This window comes from Macrobrachium rosenbergii, chromosome 31, assembly GCF_040412425.1.
Source record: "Macrobrachium rosenbergii isolate ZJJX-2024 chromosome 31, ASM4041242v1, whole genome shotgun sequence".
In the NCBI taxonomy this organism is placed as follows: domain Eukaryota; kingdom Metazoa; phylum Arthropoda; class Malacostraca; order Decapoda; family Palaemonidae; genus Macrobrachium; species Macrobrachium rosenbergii.
The window spans coordinates 16728980-16750063 of record NC_089771.1 but is presented as its reverse complement, the minus strand read 5'-3'; the positions used below and the strand labels follow the sequence as shown (position 1 = coordinate 16750063).

The window sequence follows — 21084 nt, the reverse complement described above, 5'->3', positions numbered from 1 at the left end:
CCCCCACTAAACCTAAACACACTCCTCGCTAAACCTAAATGCACCCACCACTAAACCTAAATTCACTCTCCACTAAATCTAAACACATGCCCCCTGCCAGCTAAACACATCCCCATAAAACCTAAACACACCTGCACTAAACCTAAGCGCACCCTTAATAAATTTAAACACACCCTGTTATACCTAAACACATCCCAACCAAACGTAAACATACCCCCCCCCTAAACCTAAACACAAACCGTGATACAGAAATATTAATCACAGGAAAGAAAGGCATTTTCAATAATAGGTTTCTATTGAATGATCTCGAGTACATGAAATGGGGCGTGATAAACCCGTAGAGTTTAGATAACACATTGGTTACACAGGGATGGGGGATGAGGGCTGGGAAGGTAGGGGGGTTTGAAACCTACTCGAAAACCTTCCTGAGTCAAATGAGGACTGTGTGCAAAACTTCGTCTGGATCGGCCAAGCGGTTCGGATTTCTATAAGGCGCAAGTTTACTTAGTTACAATCACTTTTATTGTGTGTGTGTGTGTGTGTGTGTGTGTGTGTATATATATATATATATATATATATATATATATATATATATATATATATATATATATATATATATATATATATATATATATATATCCCACTGCAAACCACCTAACTTTTTATTTTTCCCACTGCCTACAAAACCCTCGTAACGCATTTAAAGATTCAATAAGGCAAAGTAAACTGCCTCTTATATTACATGAAAAGAATATCGAATCATTTGCTTCGATCACTTTGTAAATAAACCGCTTGAAGTCGCAATCTTAATTAGAGATGAATTATGCTAGTTAATATTTTCCAATGGCCAGAGTTAAAAATATCAACTGTTCACGGTTCTCAGATGGCTTGGTTGATTTCCCATTCCGAATAATTGTGAAATCTTTGCGAAAGTGAAGATAATTATTTGTCGAGAGGGAAAACTTGGGATTTTGAAATAATGTAGAAAAGATATACGTATGCAGGAATAAACAGATATAATATTGAGTTAATAAAACATTTTATTCGCATTTTGGATCATTCTGACCCATATGTTTTGATTTTTCTCAATAAATAAAAAAAAACTATAAATCATTACAGAAATATCTCAACTGCATTATTCACATCAGCTGACTTAAATTAGGCTTTTGAAACAATAGTCAACATACTTCTGCAAAGATAAACAGATTTAATCATGAGTTTAAAAAACATTTTGTTTACATTTTAATTCATTCTGAATCAGACGTTTTAATTTTTCAAAAATGAATGGAAAAATTATAAATCATTAGAGAAAGGTTTCAATCAGCTGACTTCAGCTGTTGACTGACAAATCAGTTGTTGACTGACAAATTACTGTACGCATCCTTTTTTTGACACCAGGTGATCTCTTGTTCATTGATCTAGCAATAAAATGAACATCAAGAGCCCAGTTTTTGGTTTGTACAGCAATTAGCAAAGCTGGGGCAATGATCTTGGTGGCGTGCTTGGAGAGTGAATATTTCGGTGACAGTTAATTAGATTGGTAATAAAATTAGTGGTATATTTTCATCAGCGTACATACATCATTAGTTTAAGTTTTGACATTATTATTATTATTATTATTATTATTATTATTATTATTATTATTATTATTATTATTATTATTATTATTAGTTTAATAGGTATATATAATATATAACCATACAGAACTCATTTCGTGGAATTATGTGTTGAATATCTTTAAAGATAGTTGTCAATCGACCTACTTACACTTTCGCTTTCATTGCTAAATTTATCAGGTTAAGGAGTAGCCTTCTACGCCCCGCCCATTCCTTTGCATCCCCGACCTCCATATCTGTCTCTGTGGCACCGGGCAAAAAATGGGACTAACCAGCGAACTCTCCAACACCGGTAGTGAGATAAACTCACCGGTAGTGAAAAGTTGTGAAGCCTGACACGGAACGACGATACTGCCAGTTACAAGAAAAATACGTAATGAGTATACGTACATACATGTATATATATATATATATATATATATATATATATATATATAGTATATATATATATATATATATATATATATATATATATATATATATATATATATATATATATATATATATATATTCACTTGTATATACAAAGACATACACATGTCATGTATGCATGCTAATGTGTAAATACACACATACACACACACACACACACACACACACACACATATATATATATATATATATATATATATATATATATATATATATATATATATATATATATATATATATATATATATATATATATATATATATATATATATATATGTATATATATATATATAATATATATATATATATATATATATATAGATATATATATATATATATATATATATATATATATATATATATATATATATATATATATATATATATATATATATATATAGTATTTATTTGGTCTGCAAGACTCCCAATACTTATTTTATATAATATCGTTTACATATAAAAATTTTATGCGCTCTGTTCTTTATGATTTACACAACGATTAATACCATGCACGCGGCTTTTCTATTTTAATATTTTATAACGTGCTTGGGCCTGGCTACCCCTCATTTGCTACTGCCCAACAAAACAACAATGTAATTCACCTACAAGCAAGTGTGGACATCACAATTATGCCAAGGGGGATGGAGCCGGCAGAAGGACCAACGCAGCCGGGCGATAACCGACCGTGCGAACAAGGACTTAAATGCAGCCTTAAATGCCATAGACAAGATAATAGAATTTAGGTCAAAGGCCAAGCCCTGGGACCTATGAGGTCATTCAGCGCTGAAAGAGAAATTAACTGTCGGTAAGAAGGATTGGAAGGTGTAACAGGAGGAAAGCCTCGCAGTTGCACTATGAATCAATTTTTGGAGAGGGTGGAAAGTCAAACTGAATATGAACGGAGGTACATTAAAAGAAATGAGAGAGGTTGCACCTAGGGGCCGAAGGGACGCTGCAAAGAACCTTAAGTAATGCGTACAGTGCCCCACATGGGGTGCACTGACAGAACTAACCCCCCAAGGGGCCTAGATGCCATGAAGTCACACGGCTCCCTAATGAAGGTTTTCAGTCCCTAAACTATACACAAACCATCATTTCAAAGTGTCATGCACAGTCACGTATATTGCTGTTCACTCATTTATAGCTTTACGCTTGTTGAGTTGGAACTGGAATATAAATTTTAGGCCAGAGGCTAAGCGTTGGTACCTATGAGGTCATTCTGCAGTGGAACGGAAATTGACAGTCAGTAAGAAAGTTTGAAAGGTGTAACAGGAGGAAAACCTCGCGCTTGCACTATGGAACAATCGTTATGAGAGGGTGGAAAGTAAGATGTAAGAAAGCGAATATGAACGGAGGTATAGTGAAAGGAATGAAAGGGGTTGCAGCTGAGGTCCGAAGGGTTTATACTTGATGTTATTCGGCCTAACCAATCTGTTTTCGCGCCTCACTTCCTCGCCCTAACTTCTGGTCTATCCTCCTCGGCCTAGGCAATTCTTTATTGAGTCTGACATCCTCAGCTTAAGCAGTTCCTCAACTCTCCCGTAGGTGGAGAGGCCGCAGTGCACCTCACGTGGTGCACTGCAGGTTTTGTTGTTTTTGCAGCGTCCCTTCGGCTCTTAGCTGCAACCTCCTTTCATTCCTTTTTCTACCTCCCTTCATATTCTCTTTCTTCCATCTGACTTTCTACCCCTCTTGAACAATTGTTTTACAGTGCAGCTGCAAGTTTTTCCTCACGTAACATTTTTCAAACCTTCTTATTGTCAATTTTCCTTTCAAAGATAATGACTTCATAGGTCCCAGCGCTTGGCTTTTGACCTATATTCTATTTTCCAATTTCAATTCCTCAACTCTTTCTTCCCTTCCGGCTTTTCCCCTCAAAGAACGTTCAGTTACGTTGAAGCTCTCTTTGCTAATCTATTGGCCTTTATAGCACGACCCACATTAAACGACAGCACGATTCGCGTAAGAACAGATTAAGCAGCATCCCGAGACGTATCTTTATAAAGAAACCCTTATGGTGGCGTTTACCTTTTTTCCAAATAAACTGAGACAATCATCCAGGTAAGTAACCTCCATAATTTTAGAGTGGCGACTTTCACTATAATGCTTATTGTTCGCGCCTGGTATTACCAGTTTCTTAGACTCGTTTCTTTGTAATTAACTAAAGGTATTTAAAATGTTATAACATTTTACCACAAACATTCTGTTCCAGAGCAACCAGTTTATTCAAAACCGTATTGAGAATTCATTTGTAAAATATGGGGTCTATGTACCATTAAGTTTTTATAAATTGTATTTCACTTCATTTGTTAATTTACAAATTCCTTCAGTGGTGTGCAGACAAACTGCCGACGGTCATAATGTTGACGGTCGTCATGCCGCGGTCATAATGTCGACGGTCATAATGTCGACGGACAAAACGTCGACGGACAAAATGTCGACAGTCTTAATGACGACGGTCACAATGTCGACGGTCATAATGTCGACGGACAAAATATCGACGGTCATGATTTCGACGGTCACAATATCGACGGTCATAATGTCGACGGTCACAATGTCGACGGTCATAATGTCGACGGTCATAATGTCGACGGTCACAATGTCGACGGTCATAATATCGACGGTCACAATGTCGACGGTCACAATGTCGACGGTCATAATATCGACTGTCACAATGTCGACGGTCATAATGTCGACGGTCATAATGTCGACAGTCACTATGTCGACGGTCATAATGTCGACGGTCACAATGTCGACGGTCATAATGTCGACGGTCACAATGTCGACGGTCACAATGTCGACGGTCACAATGTCAAGGGTCATAATGTCGACGGAATAAATGAAAACTTTATAAAGAACACGACATGATAGTAGGTTTGGTAAGCAAAAGCCGTAACTGATAAAAATTGTATCAATAAGCACAACATTTATTTATCAAAAAAGACAATTAAAACTTTATCATCGATACAAATGTTACAAATTATGAGCAACTGCTGATAACAGCCTGGCATAATGATGGTAGGTTTGATAAAAGACATACTCGTAATCGATAAGAATTGTATCAATGAGGACAAAATTTTTTTTAAAAATTTTAACGATACGAGTGTTACAAATTATGAGCAACTGTTCTAAGAACTGTATCCCTTGATCTACATTATAATTTATGACTAGGTTCTTCAATCTCTGGTTGATTCTAATATATTTTAAGTTCTGCCTTCCAATTTCTTTCCCTTGAGTTGAAATAACATCATTTCTGTATTTGCTTGTTATTTTTTTTTTATTCTTTAACCAACTTTTCTAAAGATACATTACTTAAAACGTTAAACAATCCATCTTTGTTAACAACTTCTTTAACGAGACAACTACCAATTTAACGAGCCTTGTTATAGAATAGATTAACAGAGCAGATAGAGAAGGAGATAGAGAAAGAGGAAAAAACTGAGAATATGAAAGGGAGTTGGTAAAAAGTTACATAAATTGTTTTATTTTTATTTATTTACTGTCGTCGACATTTTGTCCTGTTCGAACGGATGTCTGCATTATGTCCGTCATTATGTCCGTCGACATTAATCCGTCGACGTTATGTCCATCGACATTATGCCCATCGACATATTGTCCGGCAACCCCTTCAGTAATTCACAATTTTCATTTCCGTAATAAGCAGAAACGAGAGCAATTAGAGAGACCCATTAACACAAATGCCATTTCATACAATACATCCCCATGAAGCATTCCATATCTAACGGCACTCATGTTAAAATCCTCCAAACGTCTTTGATTACTAAGTTCGACCATTTTGTTCATTTGTCTCCTATTCGGTGTCAAATTCACAAACTCACTAAGCCAATAGTATCCTTAATTTTTACTATCCCAAACAAACAGTCCTGAAAGTTATTAGTCTTCAAATTGGTTTTATGGTTAGAATAGAATAGAATAATAGTTTTTTAAGCCCAAGGCCAAGAGCTGGGACCTATGAGGTCATTCACCGCTGAAAGGGAAAATTGAGAGTAGAAAGGTTTGAAAGGTGTACCAGGGGAAAAGCTTCGCAGTTGCACTATGAAACAACTGATGCGAGAGGGTGGAAAGAAAGATAAGAGAATACGAACGTAGATACAGTAAAAGGAATGAAAGAGGTTATAGCTAGAGGACGAAGGGTCGCTGCAAAGGGCCTAAGTAATGCCTACAGTGCACCTCATGCGCGCACCGCATGAGGTGCACTGATAACACTTCCACCCTACGGGGGGTTTCATGGATAGCTGTGAAATAAATGGCCATTACCCCATACTAGTGCCATATTCGGAATAGCATACGAAATTTAGGCAAAAAGCAAAGCGCTGGGACCTATAACGTTATTCAGAATCGAAGTGACCCATTAAACGCAAATCGTTAATACAAATTATTCAGTGTTTTGCTTCTCAAAGGTTTAAGTGGTCAACCAAATTTGTTTGCCAAACGACCTCCACTCTCCCCTCCCGCCATTAAAACCGTCGCATAATACTTGAACAAGAATTTAATTTCAGTAATTCAGATTTTTTTATATCTATTTTTTTATATCTATAACTTAAAATTCTTTCCACCTGCATCAAATCCTATATTTAACAAAGTACCTTAAATTTAATATTTCAGATTTTTTTTTTTTTTATGTATAACAAAGTCCTTTTCACTTGAGTTAAATCCCACATTCAGCCACGTAGCTTAAGGCCTTTGTCCAATGAAGCGTAGCTGACCATCACATTATAAAATTTTCATACCAATGAATGGAGATAATTTCTTTGTACTAGCTCCATGAAACAATTTGATACTTAGTTTTACCTTCCAATTACACATTGTTCTAAAGTAGTAAAATTACGTAATTTGCATAATTATTTTGCTCCCAGTACATTTAACGGCGCTCTTGGCACTGTATATTTATTCATTAGTATGGAGTTGGATTTCAGCTCGTTGTCCCACAAACTAGCTAAGGGCATTTGAGTCGCCACAACCAATACCCAAACCACATCTCCACCTTAAGTGTTGAACACATGGAATTTTCAACAATTCCATTAATTTGCTTACGTTTAAAATTTGATATAGGCGTTTCACATGTGCATCCACTCACACGTGAATACTGTTAAGCAGTCGGGTATATTTCTAAACTGAGTAGTTTTTACTTCCAGCATCTGTAATTATCAAATTCAAGATTTTATTCATATAAAAACAATTAATAAACATACAAAAAATATAAGCATCCTTTGGGTCTTACGACCTGATAAAATCAGCTAACACAATCTAAAATTTATTTCAGCTGTACAAAACTTAAGTTACATGAACTAAAATTTTCTTTACAGTCAATAATTTCTTTTATCACTGACGCTTTCCATCTCTCTCCTGAGATCATTGATCTGTATACTTTTTTTTCAAATTCATTTACACCTAAAACATTTGACATAAAAGAATGGTTTCTATACATTATATATTCCCTGTTGACACATTTCTGATATAAAACTAAATTATTGCAGATCATTATACCCACTTAAGAAAAATCTGTGCATCTACTTGAAATCTAAGAATGGCGTCAAAGTTGACAATGGTGGGATTAAACTACAATGTGTCCTCTCATGTACACCTAGGAGCCTGCGAGAGTACACCCTCCCAGCTCTGTCCAGATTTCTCAGGCCAGTTGAAAATCCTCGCCAAACTCTTCACATCCAAGTAAAGACTGCATTGATCTAAGAGTTGGCGCGAGTAAAATGACATCAGCATAAATAAAAATACACGAACACATTCTTTATATAGCACCCAACTCCAGCTACAGTAACGCAATTAAGAGTAAAAAGAAGAGGTGACATGACTACTCCTTGCTTAACCCCATTTCTTACAGCAAATTTGTCAGTATGAATGGTTCCATCTAACCTGCCCCTCTATACTCGAATACGTGGGTATCAGAAGTCTTGCAACAAGGGGACACAGACCATGATCGATTAGAATTTTAAATAGCTTACTGTACTTCACCCTATCCAATGCCTTCGAACAGTCGAGCAACATAGCTATCACACTAGAACTGCGTGAAACGTCATATTCAATGGTTTTCATCATGGTCAATGTACAAAGCGCTGTAGAAAAATCCTTATAAGCGAACTGGTAGTCGTTTGATTTAAATATCTTCAAAATACTCAATAGTCTGAGCTTTTGCAAAACTACTATTCAGTGCAATTGCTCTATAATGTTCAGAATGTGTTATACATTTTTTTTATTTTTAACGAAGGGTGAAAATGTGATAAAGTAAAAAAAAGTCATTGGTCACTCCATGACTTATGTCAAAAGGAATGCTACAAAAATAAACAGTTTCTTTGGGGCTTCAATAAAAGCATCGCTATAAATGTCATATGCATTGTCTTTTCCTGTTCATATCCTTTTAGTTTTCTAATATCAGACTCCACCATTGCTGGAGTGATAAAATGAAGGTGTAATTTATTATTACCTGAACACTGACAGTGTGTACATCACCTTGCGTCTGAAGCAAAATTGAGGACAAAGTATTGGCAGGCTGGGCAGGCTGTTCACTGTATAATGACAAACATTTTTCTTTGGAAATCTCACAAGCACCACAATGTGTTTTTATATCAATTGTATTTGAATTTAAAATTGGATCAGTACACATTACTAACTTCTCTCTCAAAAACAACGCCAGTATCTATTTATCAAATTTACAGTTACCTATTCTCGCTCAATTTCATTTTGATTGTTTCGTTGTTTTAACTGCTCTATGGTAGTTAAACCTGGTTTTCCTCCTCAAAGCAGCAATCCAGTCATTTACTGGGCGCCCACAGTCTTTCAAGATAATTAAAAAAGAATTTATTCCGAAATTGCCTCTTGAATTCCACCCCACTAAAATACCTCTTGCACGAAATCTATTATTAACCCTAACACCATGACTGCAACCACCACTCCTGTTATCTTAACTATCACCATCATTATCAACGGTGATTGTTAGATTTTTTAGAATCCTAAATAAAAGACTTAGCTGATAACTCCATGATTTCAATTATATAGAGCACGAAGCTAAAAAATTCTGCAGAATGAATAGTGCAGTGACGGTTCGTACAATGAATTGCAACTCATTGTATTTCTATACTTATTTTTATCTAAGGCCGCTGCCTTGCTCCAGTAGTTTTTACGCATCTCAATTATTTTCCCTTTCCTCTCTCACCCTGTTATCAATCAATTTTGAGGATCAAGGGGCAATGATCAGATAAATTATTACCATCTTCCATAACGCTGCAATCCAATACCCTGTTGTTGATGCGGGGTTTAATGAGTGTAAAATCAATTACGGATCTCTAATTCAAAGCGTTTATGAATGTTATGTCCTCTGTCGTAAATGTGAATAATAAACTCGTTACTATTATATGGATAAACCAAGATTCCATATACTTTGTTTCCCCTATAAAAATACAGAGGAAGTAGTCAAGAATTGAAAACTTAAGACTATTTATTAACTAAAAAAAATACACAGGCAAATGGTAGGTTGACGTATGCAAAATACCAGTGGGACTAACTTACAAACCTATCAGGATTTTAATGAAAAGTACAATATGGAAAATTTAGAAATTAAATCACTAGGAGCTTACATCTATCTTGTCGACATCTTGGATCCCTAGAAATATCAGCCTAACACAAAGGTTCGCAAATCTGCCCCGTGTCTGCCATTCTCTTGAATTCTGGTTCCTCCAGCAAGTTGTGACCTGCGAACAGAAAAACAACGGCAGCAGAAAATGTTCTTACGGCAATTTCTCGGCAACTTCATTAAGAGACTTACGGCAATTTCTCGGCAATTTCATTAAGAGAAAGTTAACTCTGTTGCTTGAAATATGTACGAAATCTTTTGCTTTAAGGATAATTATATTTTAAAACCATGAGTTACGTTCCTCCAATCAAAGAACAAAAGTGTTAATACCAACTGAAAACTTGTAGCCACCTGGAGTAAGATTATCTCGTACATTTTATACCGTATTTATGCATTAAGGTTATTTAAATATTTATACTTGACAATGTTACTCCGCCATTTAAAGTTAAAAATTTTCACTAAATATACGTGGAAACCACTTAAAGAAATTTGTATATTTAGAAAATTTACCTTTCTGAAAATCGCCAAAATCAAAATTAAGGTAACCCACATATGATCAAAGTCGCATTCTTACAAGGATACCCTTGATTTTTTAAGAATTCAGGTAAAAGTGAATGAAACCGCTGGACTTTAAAATAAAGCAACGAAGTTGTGTAATATGAGCTGTTGTTAGGGAGGAAATTATTACATCATAGATCAGTTTTGTCACTAATTATCAAAAAGACCCAACAGCTACCTTAGTATACTATAATTAAAAGATGCATTAACATGCATTAACTGCCCTTTGAAACATTTCAGTGCTATATAGCAAATACGATCAAACTCCTGATTACCAAGGGCAGCTTGGCGAACACTGACGTTAATTACAGCATCGCATTCACTAAATTAATGGGTACCAACAATTGCATCCAACTCTTATGACTATCTTAACAACCTCATTATCTATGTTGATGCGTATCTCACATCCTCAAAGCCTTGATGATGGATACCGTTGGAAACTCATGCCTCGATTATGGATAGCATCCCAAGCTCTCTGCCTGCGTTCATGAACAGTTCCACAACGCACTATTCAAGGAAGCATCACAGTTCCCACTTATGACCAGTCCCGCAAAGCACTGCCCTTATTCAAGGATATTATGAATGTCTCAAGTGCCTTGTGAGCAAGGACAGCATCATAATCGTTGTGCCGACGATACCTTTTACTTACTGTGTTCACGGATAGCATAACACGCATTTGACAGGGTTCATGGAGAAATTCATGGATGGCATCACAAAACTGTTGCCAATGTTCATGAGTAACATTACAAATTGCCTGTGTTCCTAGAGTAACAAACAAATTGCCTGTAGAGTAACAAACAAATTGCCTGTAGAGTAACAAACAAATTGCCTGTGTTCCTAGAGTAACAAACAAATTGCCTGTGTTCCTAGAGTAACAAACAAATTGCCTGTGTTCCTAGAGTAACAAACAAATTGCCTGTGTTCCTAGAGTAACAAAACAAATTGCCTGTGTTCCTAGAGTAAAAACAAATTGCCTGTGTTCCTAGAGTAACAAAACAAATTGCCTGTGTTCCTAGAGTAACAAACAAATTGCCTGTGTTCCTAGAGTAACAAACAAATTGCCTGTGTTCCTAGAGTAACAAACAAATTGCCTGTGTTCCTAGAGTAACAAACAAATTGCCTGTGTTCCTAGAGTAACAAACAAATTGCCTGTGTTCCTAGAGTAACAAACTCAATGTTAGTGGATAGCTGCATAAGTACACTGCTTATGCTATGGGTAACCTAATAGTATCAAAACTAACTAACATACCTGACACTGAACTTGGCTACACCCCACTCGAAGTAAACCGATATTCCAGTTACTCTAAGCAACGAATATCCATGACTTAATATATATTTTCAACTAAAAAAATTGCTTTCGTGCTGTCTAACAGGAGCTGACTACGAGTTACCGACAAACTTCATAAAACTAATTTCATCTGCTATCAGCAGAAATCCAAACTTTACTCTGGACAATCTGTCTTAGGAAAATTTTAACTGGACAATCTCTGTCTGAGGAATACCTTAAATGGTTTTGCCGATTTTCACGAGATTAACTATTAGGTTAGCAAGCCCTGTTATCGTAAGTGACATGTACATTTAGGGAGCTTCCTACAATCCCTATAACCGGAAATTTAAGCTTGCTGGAAAGGAAATACCAAGTTCGAACCCTCTATAAAGTCTACTAAGTCTAACGCCAACTTTAGGCTTAAAAATTTAGATTCTAGCAAAACCTTCATGAATAGTGGCCAAAACTTATCTGACTTAACCTAACCACAAACCTAACCTACCCATTCTCAGGAAGCTAAAATTCTAAAGTGAAACATACCGAAGACGCCGCACCTCTAAACCACCCAAACACCTGCATAGTAGGTCATACGACCTACTATGCAGAACATGGGGGCTCCTCCACCCCTTTAGGGGTGCCGCCCCTATGGGGTGGAGGATAAGGTGAATCTGTTCAAGAACAGTATATACAAATATTGAAAAAGTAAATTTATGAAATTAAAAAAAGTTAATTACAAAAATTAAAAAAGTTAATTACAAAAATTAAAAAAGTTAATTACAAAAATTAAAAAAGTTAATTACAAAAATTAAAAAAGTAAATTACGAAAAAAAGTTAATTAAAAAAATTTAAAAAAGTTAATTAAAAAAATTTAAAAATTTAACTACAAAAAATAAAGTTAACTACAAAAAATAAAGTTAACTACAAAAAATAAAGTTAACTACAAAAAATAAAAAGGTTAATTACAAAAAATAAAAAGGTTAATTACAAAAAATAAAGTCAAATTACAAAAAAAAGGTAAATTACAAAAATAAAAAAAGGTTAAATTACAAAAATTTTAAAGTTAATTACAAAATTTAACAAGTTAATTACAAAATTTAACAAGTTAATTACAAAAATTAAAGTTACAAAAATTTAAAAAGGTTAAAAAAATTTAAAAAGTTAATTATACAAAAATTTAAAAAGTTAATTACAAAAATTTAAAAAGTTAAATTAAAAAAATTAAAGTTAATTACAAAAATTTAAAAAATTACAAAAAATTACAAAAAATTACAAAAAGTAAATTACAAAAATAAAAGAAGTAAATTACAAAAATTAAAAAAAAATTAAAATTTAAAAAAAGTAAATTACAAAAATTTAAAAAAGTAAATTACAAAAATTACGTAAATTCATGACAAAAAGTGAAGTTATGAAAGTTATGACAAATTAAAAAAGTACATGTATTAAAATTTAAAAAGTCAATGTATTATTAAGATTAAAAACTAAACTTTACAAATTAAAAAATTTACAAAAATTAAAATTTATGACAAATTAAAAAAATTACAAAAATTAAAGTAAATTTATGACAAAGAAAACTTTTGACAGAAAAGAGCTCTTACATACCTGTTGCTAAAGCGCAGCTTTATTATGCGTGAAGCTTTACTTTTAGAACAGGAACCCAAAGTCAAACTCGTACCCAAAACATCCTGGAAAAAACAAAGCTTTAGAGCTGTGCGTTACTTACTCTAAATCGTGTAAATTCTGGGCGTAACTCACATCAGAAGTACTAATAATGACTGCCAAAGATTTGAACGAGACTAAACACGCATCAAGATTCGAAAAACCCCAGAACAAAAATCCAATATTAGCTATAATGATGTAGTTAAGTTCGTGTTACCTTGAAGAAGCGCGGGGTTTGTTGTAACTTGAACAACGAAGTGACAACAATCGATGGAAGTCTCAAGCGCCAACAGTAGCCTAGCCGCGTGAGAAACTTTTTTTCGTGAAAACTTCACAACAGGACCAAATACGCTATACGATAAATTAAGAAGGCATTGAATTCGCCACTGCCCAGGAAAAAAAGGTTTCCATAATACTTAGCACACTCCCGTTAAACGTCTACCGCCCAGAACGATGTTACTTATTGTCGAAGGTACCGAACTACGAAACTCGAACGATGTCGTCGTTTGCCAAGGACTCTAAAGTAGTAGCAGTGTCTCGCTTCTTGGAACATGACCGAATGCGATCCATGGATATCTTTGAAATCGCTAATTTTGCAAGTATTATTTTCACTTCGTATTCGCTTCTATCACATGTCTTTCATGGAAGTTTAAAATACAGCGCATGATGAGTAGATTTTCCTGAACGTGACACGTAATTTCTCTTAGGAATCGCGAAATAATTTGTAGCGTAAGCCTGTCGCACATTTCTTTTAATCACTTTGATGAAATAACTTTTAATTCGCGTGGATATTTTGTCATAACGGTATATAATGAAAGATTCTGTTTATAAGTATATACATACACACACATGTATAATTGTGCGTGTGTGTGTGTGTGTGCGTGTGTACCGTATTACTATAATTAAACGTATTTAACCCTTGCATTACTGCTGTGAAACTGATACCTGAGTTTTATGTAGGATATTTATATATATATTTTCTAATACTGAAATATACAGGCTGCAATTTGTGGCTGCTTTGTTATCTCAGTCTAGGAGTTAACTGCCGCCTTTGAGTAAGCATCGAAAATCCCGGTTTTAGGCATTTGTGAAAAATATTTCTACTGATTTTTTTTTCGTTTTCCTTTTGTTCACGTACAAACGTTTCATTCATGATAAATATGTGTGTGTGTGTATATATATATATATATATATATATATAGTATATATATATATATATATATATAGGATATATATATATATATATATATATATATATATATATATATATATATATATATATATATATATATATATATATGTATAATGTTTGTGTGTTCAGTGTATAAGTATATATCTGTATATACTTATTCCTCTTGACTTGCTTAGGATACATTTGCAACCTCAATAATATCTTGGCACAGACAGACAGACAGACACCGAAACATCAAGAGTAACCAAACGGAAAAATTAATGATGATCCATTAATTATAGCTCTCAAAAACATCCGGTCGGCCTTTATTCAAGGGTAATATTATCGGAGATTACTTCATTAAGCAAGGCATTGAATGTTAATTAGTAATTACCAGGGGTTAAAAGCATTTCATATTGCACGATTTTATTGAATATCGATCTAATATGGCGGCTGATTGGTCGTTTTTTTAAAGGTGGTGTTTCAGAGTGACTGAATTTGGATTACCAAATATTATGAAGGTGAGGTTTAGATTCTGCAGTTAAGAAAATATTAAAAAAATAAATCATTCAGGACAGGCAGACAACAGCACACATACACACACACACATATATATAGCACTATATATACTATATATATATATATATATATATATATATATATATATATATATATATATATATATATATATATATATATATATACTGTATATATATATATTTATTTATTTATTTATATATACAGATACATATACACACATACAATACACATACACATACACACACACACACACACACACACACACATATATATATATATATATATATATATATATATATATATATATATATATATATATATATATATATATATATATATATATATATATATATATATATATATACAGCTGATCAACCTGGTGCTGCCCTGGGAAATCTCGAATGGTAATGGATAAACTCTCTCTCTCTCTCTCTCTCTCTCTCTCTCTCCCCCCCATCCTGTTAAGATAGTTGTTTCAGTTACATTGCCCAGCATTATTCAGATTTTATATTTCACCACTTCTCATCCCCCATTCCTACTGGGGCTGAACTTCGACTTAAAGGGCATTGGGAGTATCACTACTCAACTCAGCAACCTCGAAAACTATGGATTAGACACTAATCTCTGTCGTAAAATTACAGAAAACGCCTTTGGTGCCAGTGATGTTTTACCCCCACAGTGTTCTTTCCCAGATCGTAAGTCACATGTATACCAAGTTTGGTTGAAATTGCTCAATGTAGTTTCTAGAGTGCATGTGGTACATGCACACACAGACACACATACATACTGTACATCCATATATATATATATATTATATATATATATATATATATATATATATATATATATATATATATATATATATATATATATATATATATATATATATATATATATATATATATATATATATATATATATATATATATATATATATATATATATATATATATTCCAGTCAGTTGTTCTTCCTAACGATCTCAAGAAATGAAACAAGATGCAGGGGTATATAATTATATCGGGGTAGTATATAGAGAGAGAAAGAGATAAATATATAAAAAAATAATATAAAAAAGAGAAACGAGCGAGAAACTATGATGAGAAAGAGAGGATTACATTGAGGTTACCAAATGTCTTAACGAATAAGTGATTTATTCCCCAAAACGTAACATATTCAATTATAACCAATAAAAAAATAAGTTTTGCTTAATCCAGAACTCTTCAGGTACACTTATATTTAAGAATAAATATTCTTATTACTTTGAAACTAAAATCATATCACATCCATCATAATTGTTTACTTATTTTGCAATTAATGAACGTTATTTCCAGCAATTACTTGAGAGATTGTACTCCCAGGCTGCAATATTTCATGAATATTAATGACTGCAGAGGATGGAATTTATAAGTAAGGAGAATTATTTCGTAGTTTATGGTGGAGTCCTCATTCTGTCGTGTAGCTTTATTGACCAAAGCTGGACGTTTTATATTTATAATTTTTAATGGAATAATAACAGAAGCATTGGGAAAGGACAGGGGATGACTGGACATATTTGTTGGGGACTGACTTATAAATAAGATGATTGGACATATTTGTTGGAGGCTGAATTATAAATAAGATGATTGGACATTTTTGTTGGAGGCTGAGTTATAAATAAGATGATGGGACACATTTGTTGGAGAATGAGTTATAAATAAGATGATTGGACATTTTTGTTGGAGACAGGGTTGTAAATCAGATGATTGGACAAATTTGTTGGAGACTGAGTTATAAATAAGATGATTGGACATATTTGTTGGAGAATGGGTTGTGAATAAGATGGTTAGACATACTTGTTTGAGATTGGGTTATAAATAAGATGATTGGACATGCTTTTTGGAGACTGAGTTATAAATAAGATGACTGGACATATTTGTTGGAGACTGAGTTAGAAATAAGGTGATTGGACATATTTGTTGGAGACTGAATTATAAGTAAGATGATTGGACATATTTGTTGGAGGCTGAATTCTAAATAAGATAATTGACATATTTGTTGGAAACTGGGCTATAAATAAGATGATTGGACATATTTGTTGGGGACTGAGGTATAAATAAGATGATGGGACATATTTGTTGGAGACTGAGTTATAAATAAGATGACTGGACTTATTTGTACGAGAATGGGTAGTGAATAACTCGCTTAGAGATATTTGTTGGAGATTCGGTTGTAAATGAGATGAATGGACAAATTTTGTTGGAGATTGAGCCGTAAATATGATACTTGAACATACTTGTTGGAGTCTTAATTATAATTAAGATAATTGGACATATTAATGGAGATTGGAATGTGAATAAGATGACTGGACATATTTGCTGGATATTGGTTCATGAAAAAGATGACTGGACATATTTGTTGGAGATTGGATTGTGAATAAGATGACTGGACATATTTGTGGAAGATTGTTTAGTAAGTAATATGACTGAGTATATTTGTTGAATAAGATGATTGTATATATTTTTGCTGGAGACAGAGTTATAAATAAGATGATTGGACATCTGTACCTTATTGAAGTTAAATTTGATTGTTCCATTTAAATATAAAAGACGAGGAACAGACCTTTTAACATTAAACTGGTATTCCCTTTTCATGAGAAAAATTTATGATATTAATAATTCCTATCACAAGGGTGAATACATTACCGTGATGACCCTCACTCTATAAATACATTGACGAGAGTCATTTTACGAAAATGATCGTTTTATCAAACATTTTGATAACTCTCCTGATAGCTAGCACCGAAATAATTTTTCTGCTGAACATCATGATCAGTAGAAATATATTTATGCAACCAAGGACATTTTTCATTGAAAAAGGATAAAGTGTTCATGCGAGATCCAAAAACAAGATAAGCTCTTTCAGGATCTTTCCTTTGATGCATAATTAAACATGTATTTTTACTATAGAGTATATTACCAATACTTCGCAGAGTTTCTTTGGTAATATTTTTTCTAATATAAAAGATGTATCTTGTATACCAACGGTAGCTCTTTTTCCAAAGAGGAGATGATTTCAAAAATAAATTAATTTTTATTTGTTTGGGGATTAGAGTAACTTTTATGAAACGTTATGCAGACGTTTTTCAAAACATGTAGTTAGTTCTTTGTTTCAAATGATTGTGAAAAAACATCAGTGAATAGAATAACAGATAATTTATCTCTTCTTTTTGTGGTGTATTTCTTGAAAAGGAAAATTAAAGTATATTAAAATCCCTCTTTATCTAAAGTATATTAAAATTCGTCTTTATCTATTAATAAATAATCGGTTTTAAAGTATCAGTAACGTTTTCCCAAAATATTGAAGTCTATAGACACAAAAAATAAAAAATAAAAAAAAATCAACTATGTTGAAGCCTAAAAAATCTCAAGGCTAAACTTTCCTCATTATCGACACCATTAAGCTACGTTAATAACTGATAATTAGACGTCGTTTACCTGAGTTTAACTAACAAGGTGTCAACGGCATTTTATTTACAGGCTTTAGAGCATAGTCTGGTCATAGGTCAGATATATTACTGAAGAACGCCTCTAGGTTGATTAAGTATCACCTTAGAGGGGTTGAATTAGAAAATATCAGCTGATCTGGTTAATATCTTTAAATATTCAAGTCAAAATGTCTTTACACTCACACACACACATACACACACACACACACACACACACACACACACATATATATATATATATATATATAGGTATATATATATATATATATATATATATATATATATGAGTATATGACATTTTTTATCACACCGTGATTTATATACGATCATGGTTACAAATATCGCTAATATCAAATCCACGCTACCTCAGGAAATATCCCCTGATGGGGAATTATCACTGAAGGGGAATTTATAAGTGATAAAATGGATTGCACCCGAGTCTCGATCCGACACAGACGCGCATCCAGCGAATCTTGTCGACGCCAACCACTGAGCTATCAAGAGGTTTAAGTTAACGCCGAGTCTGGTGTACTTTATTTACCCGTCGACAGCGGGGAAATTGTACTTAGCTTCGGCATTAACCCAACCCTCGACCACGATAGTTCATGGTACGTTAGAACATGCAGCTCTTTTTATGACATTTTTTTATCACACCGTGATTTATATACGATCATGAAGTTGCCAAATATCGCTTGATATCAAATCCACGCCAATCAGGTATCCCCTGATGGGGAATTATCACCGAAGGGGAATTATAAGTGATAAATGGACGGGCACTGCCGAGTCTCTCAAGATCTCACGACACAGACGCGCATCCAGCGAATCCAGTCGGCGCCAACCACTGAGCTATCAAGAGAGGTGGCGGTTAACCCCGAGTCTGGTGTATTTATTTACCCGTCGAGAGCGGAAAATTGTACTTAGCTCGGCATTAACCCACCTCGACCATGATAGTTATTTGGTACGTTTTGGAACACGCAGCTCTTTTATGACATTTTTTATCACACCGGATTTATATACGATCATGAAGCTACAAATATACCTTAACATCAAATCCGCGCTACCTCTGGAATATCCCTGATGGGGAATTATCACTCGAAGGGGAATTTATAAGTGATAAATGACGGGCACCTCGCTGATATTTGTAGCTTCATGATCATATATATATATATATATATATATATATATATATATATATATATATATATATATATATATATATATATATATATATTTATATATATATATGTATATATATACTGTATATACACACATATATATACATATATACAGTATTTATGCATATGTGTAAATATATATACAGTGTATATATATATATATATATATATATATATATATATATATATATATATATATATATATATATATATATATATATATATATATATATAAGTATATAAGGGACTCTCGTCACTTATACCAATCGTGACATCGAGGAAGGTTAGACTCCTGTTTACACTGATTTCATTTGGGAATCCAGAAATAGATTTACATGTTTACGGTCAGAATCGGACTCACGCAGGTAAACAGAAATTTTACAGTGATCTAAAGAATTTAAATATAAAAAAGATAAAACAGTTACTTTCAAATGTATACTTTTCTTGGTACTCATATGTAAAGGAGAAAACTAATAGCATTTTACGGGTTTTCAAATGTACCAATTTTTTGGTATTGGTACGTATAGGAGATAATTAACAGTATTATACAGGTGCCTTCTAATTATCATATGTATCTTTGATGCAATAAGCGTCTGCTACGTGAATATAACGAAATACTTGAATATAACGAAACTGTTAAATTCCTGTTGGGTTCTAAATAACTACTGACGAAAATGCTACTACAAAAAATAAGACCTTTTTCTTTGCAGTCAATCACAGGTAACTTATTCGAAAATAACCTCTTTTTATATCTGGATATAAAAAAAAAACAATTTTTTTTTAGGTTTCTTAAGAAACATAGACGAAAATGCTAGTATAACGAATAAGGCCCATTTCTTTGTAATCGTCCAAAGGAACTTTCTTCAGAAATAAACGCCGCGAATAAACTGATTTCACCAAAAATCCAATATTGCTCCTCTTCGCTCAAAGGGAATGTGTATTTCCTACATTGAAAGGTCTCTCTCTCTCTCTCTCTCTCTCTCTCTCTCTCTCTCTCTCTCTCTCTCTCTCTCGTCTTTCTTTCTAATTTTAGAAAAGATATCTGAAAGTGCTCTTACATCCCAACCAAGTGCCGTCGAGTTGTTTGGTTAGCGAAAAGTTTTGAAATCAAAGGCAAACACTGGCATGCAGACACGCAGGCTCTAAAGCAAACGACATTTTTGCCTTTTTTTTCGTTAAGAGAAATCCCCTGATTTCACCACATCTGAAACGTTTCTGTTGTTGAAGTTCGAGTGATTAATTTTTACTTTTCCAAAAGCAAAATGATAAAGCAAGATTGCTGTTTTATATATAAATAATTCCAGATTCTTTTTGAGACCAATAATTCAACGAAATTACAATATAATTCTGTTGTTTCAGCGTCTAATGTGTTTTTTTGTTAAAGAAATCAACGTAATAAATTTTACGTACACACACATTCATAAACACTATATATATATATATATATATATATATATATATATATATATATATATATATATATATATATATATATATATATATATATATATATATATATATATATATGTATATATATAGTATATGTATATATATATATATATATATATATATATATAT

At 33.2% G+C, this 21084-nt stretch overlaps 1 protein-coding gene across 1 annotated transcript; it reads right to left on the bottom strand.

The window, feature by feature from the left end:
- Positions 1-4421: 4421 nt before the first annotated feature.
- On the bottom strand, positions 4422-4871 carry LOC136855292 (uncharacterized). Its single transcript, XM_067132196.1, has one exon. It carries the CDS (start codon positions 4869-4871, stop codon positions 4422-4424), a length of 450 nt encoding a protein of 149 aa, XP_066988297.1.
- Between the last annotated feature and the right edge of the window lie 16213 nt (positions 4872-21084).

Coding starts and splice junctions, on each gene's coding strand:
- LOC136855292 (XM_067132196.1), bottom strand. CDS start 4,871: ATGACCCTTGACATTGTGACCGTCGACATTGTGACCGTCGACATTGTG.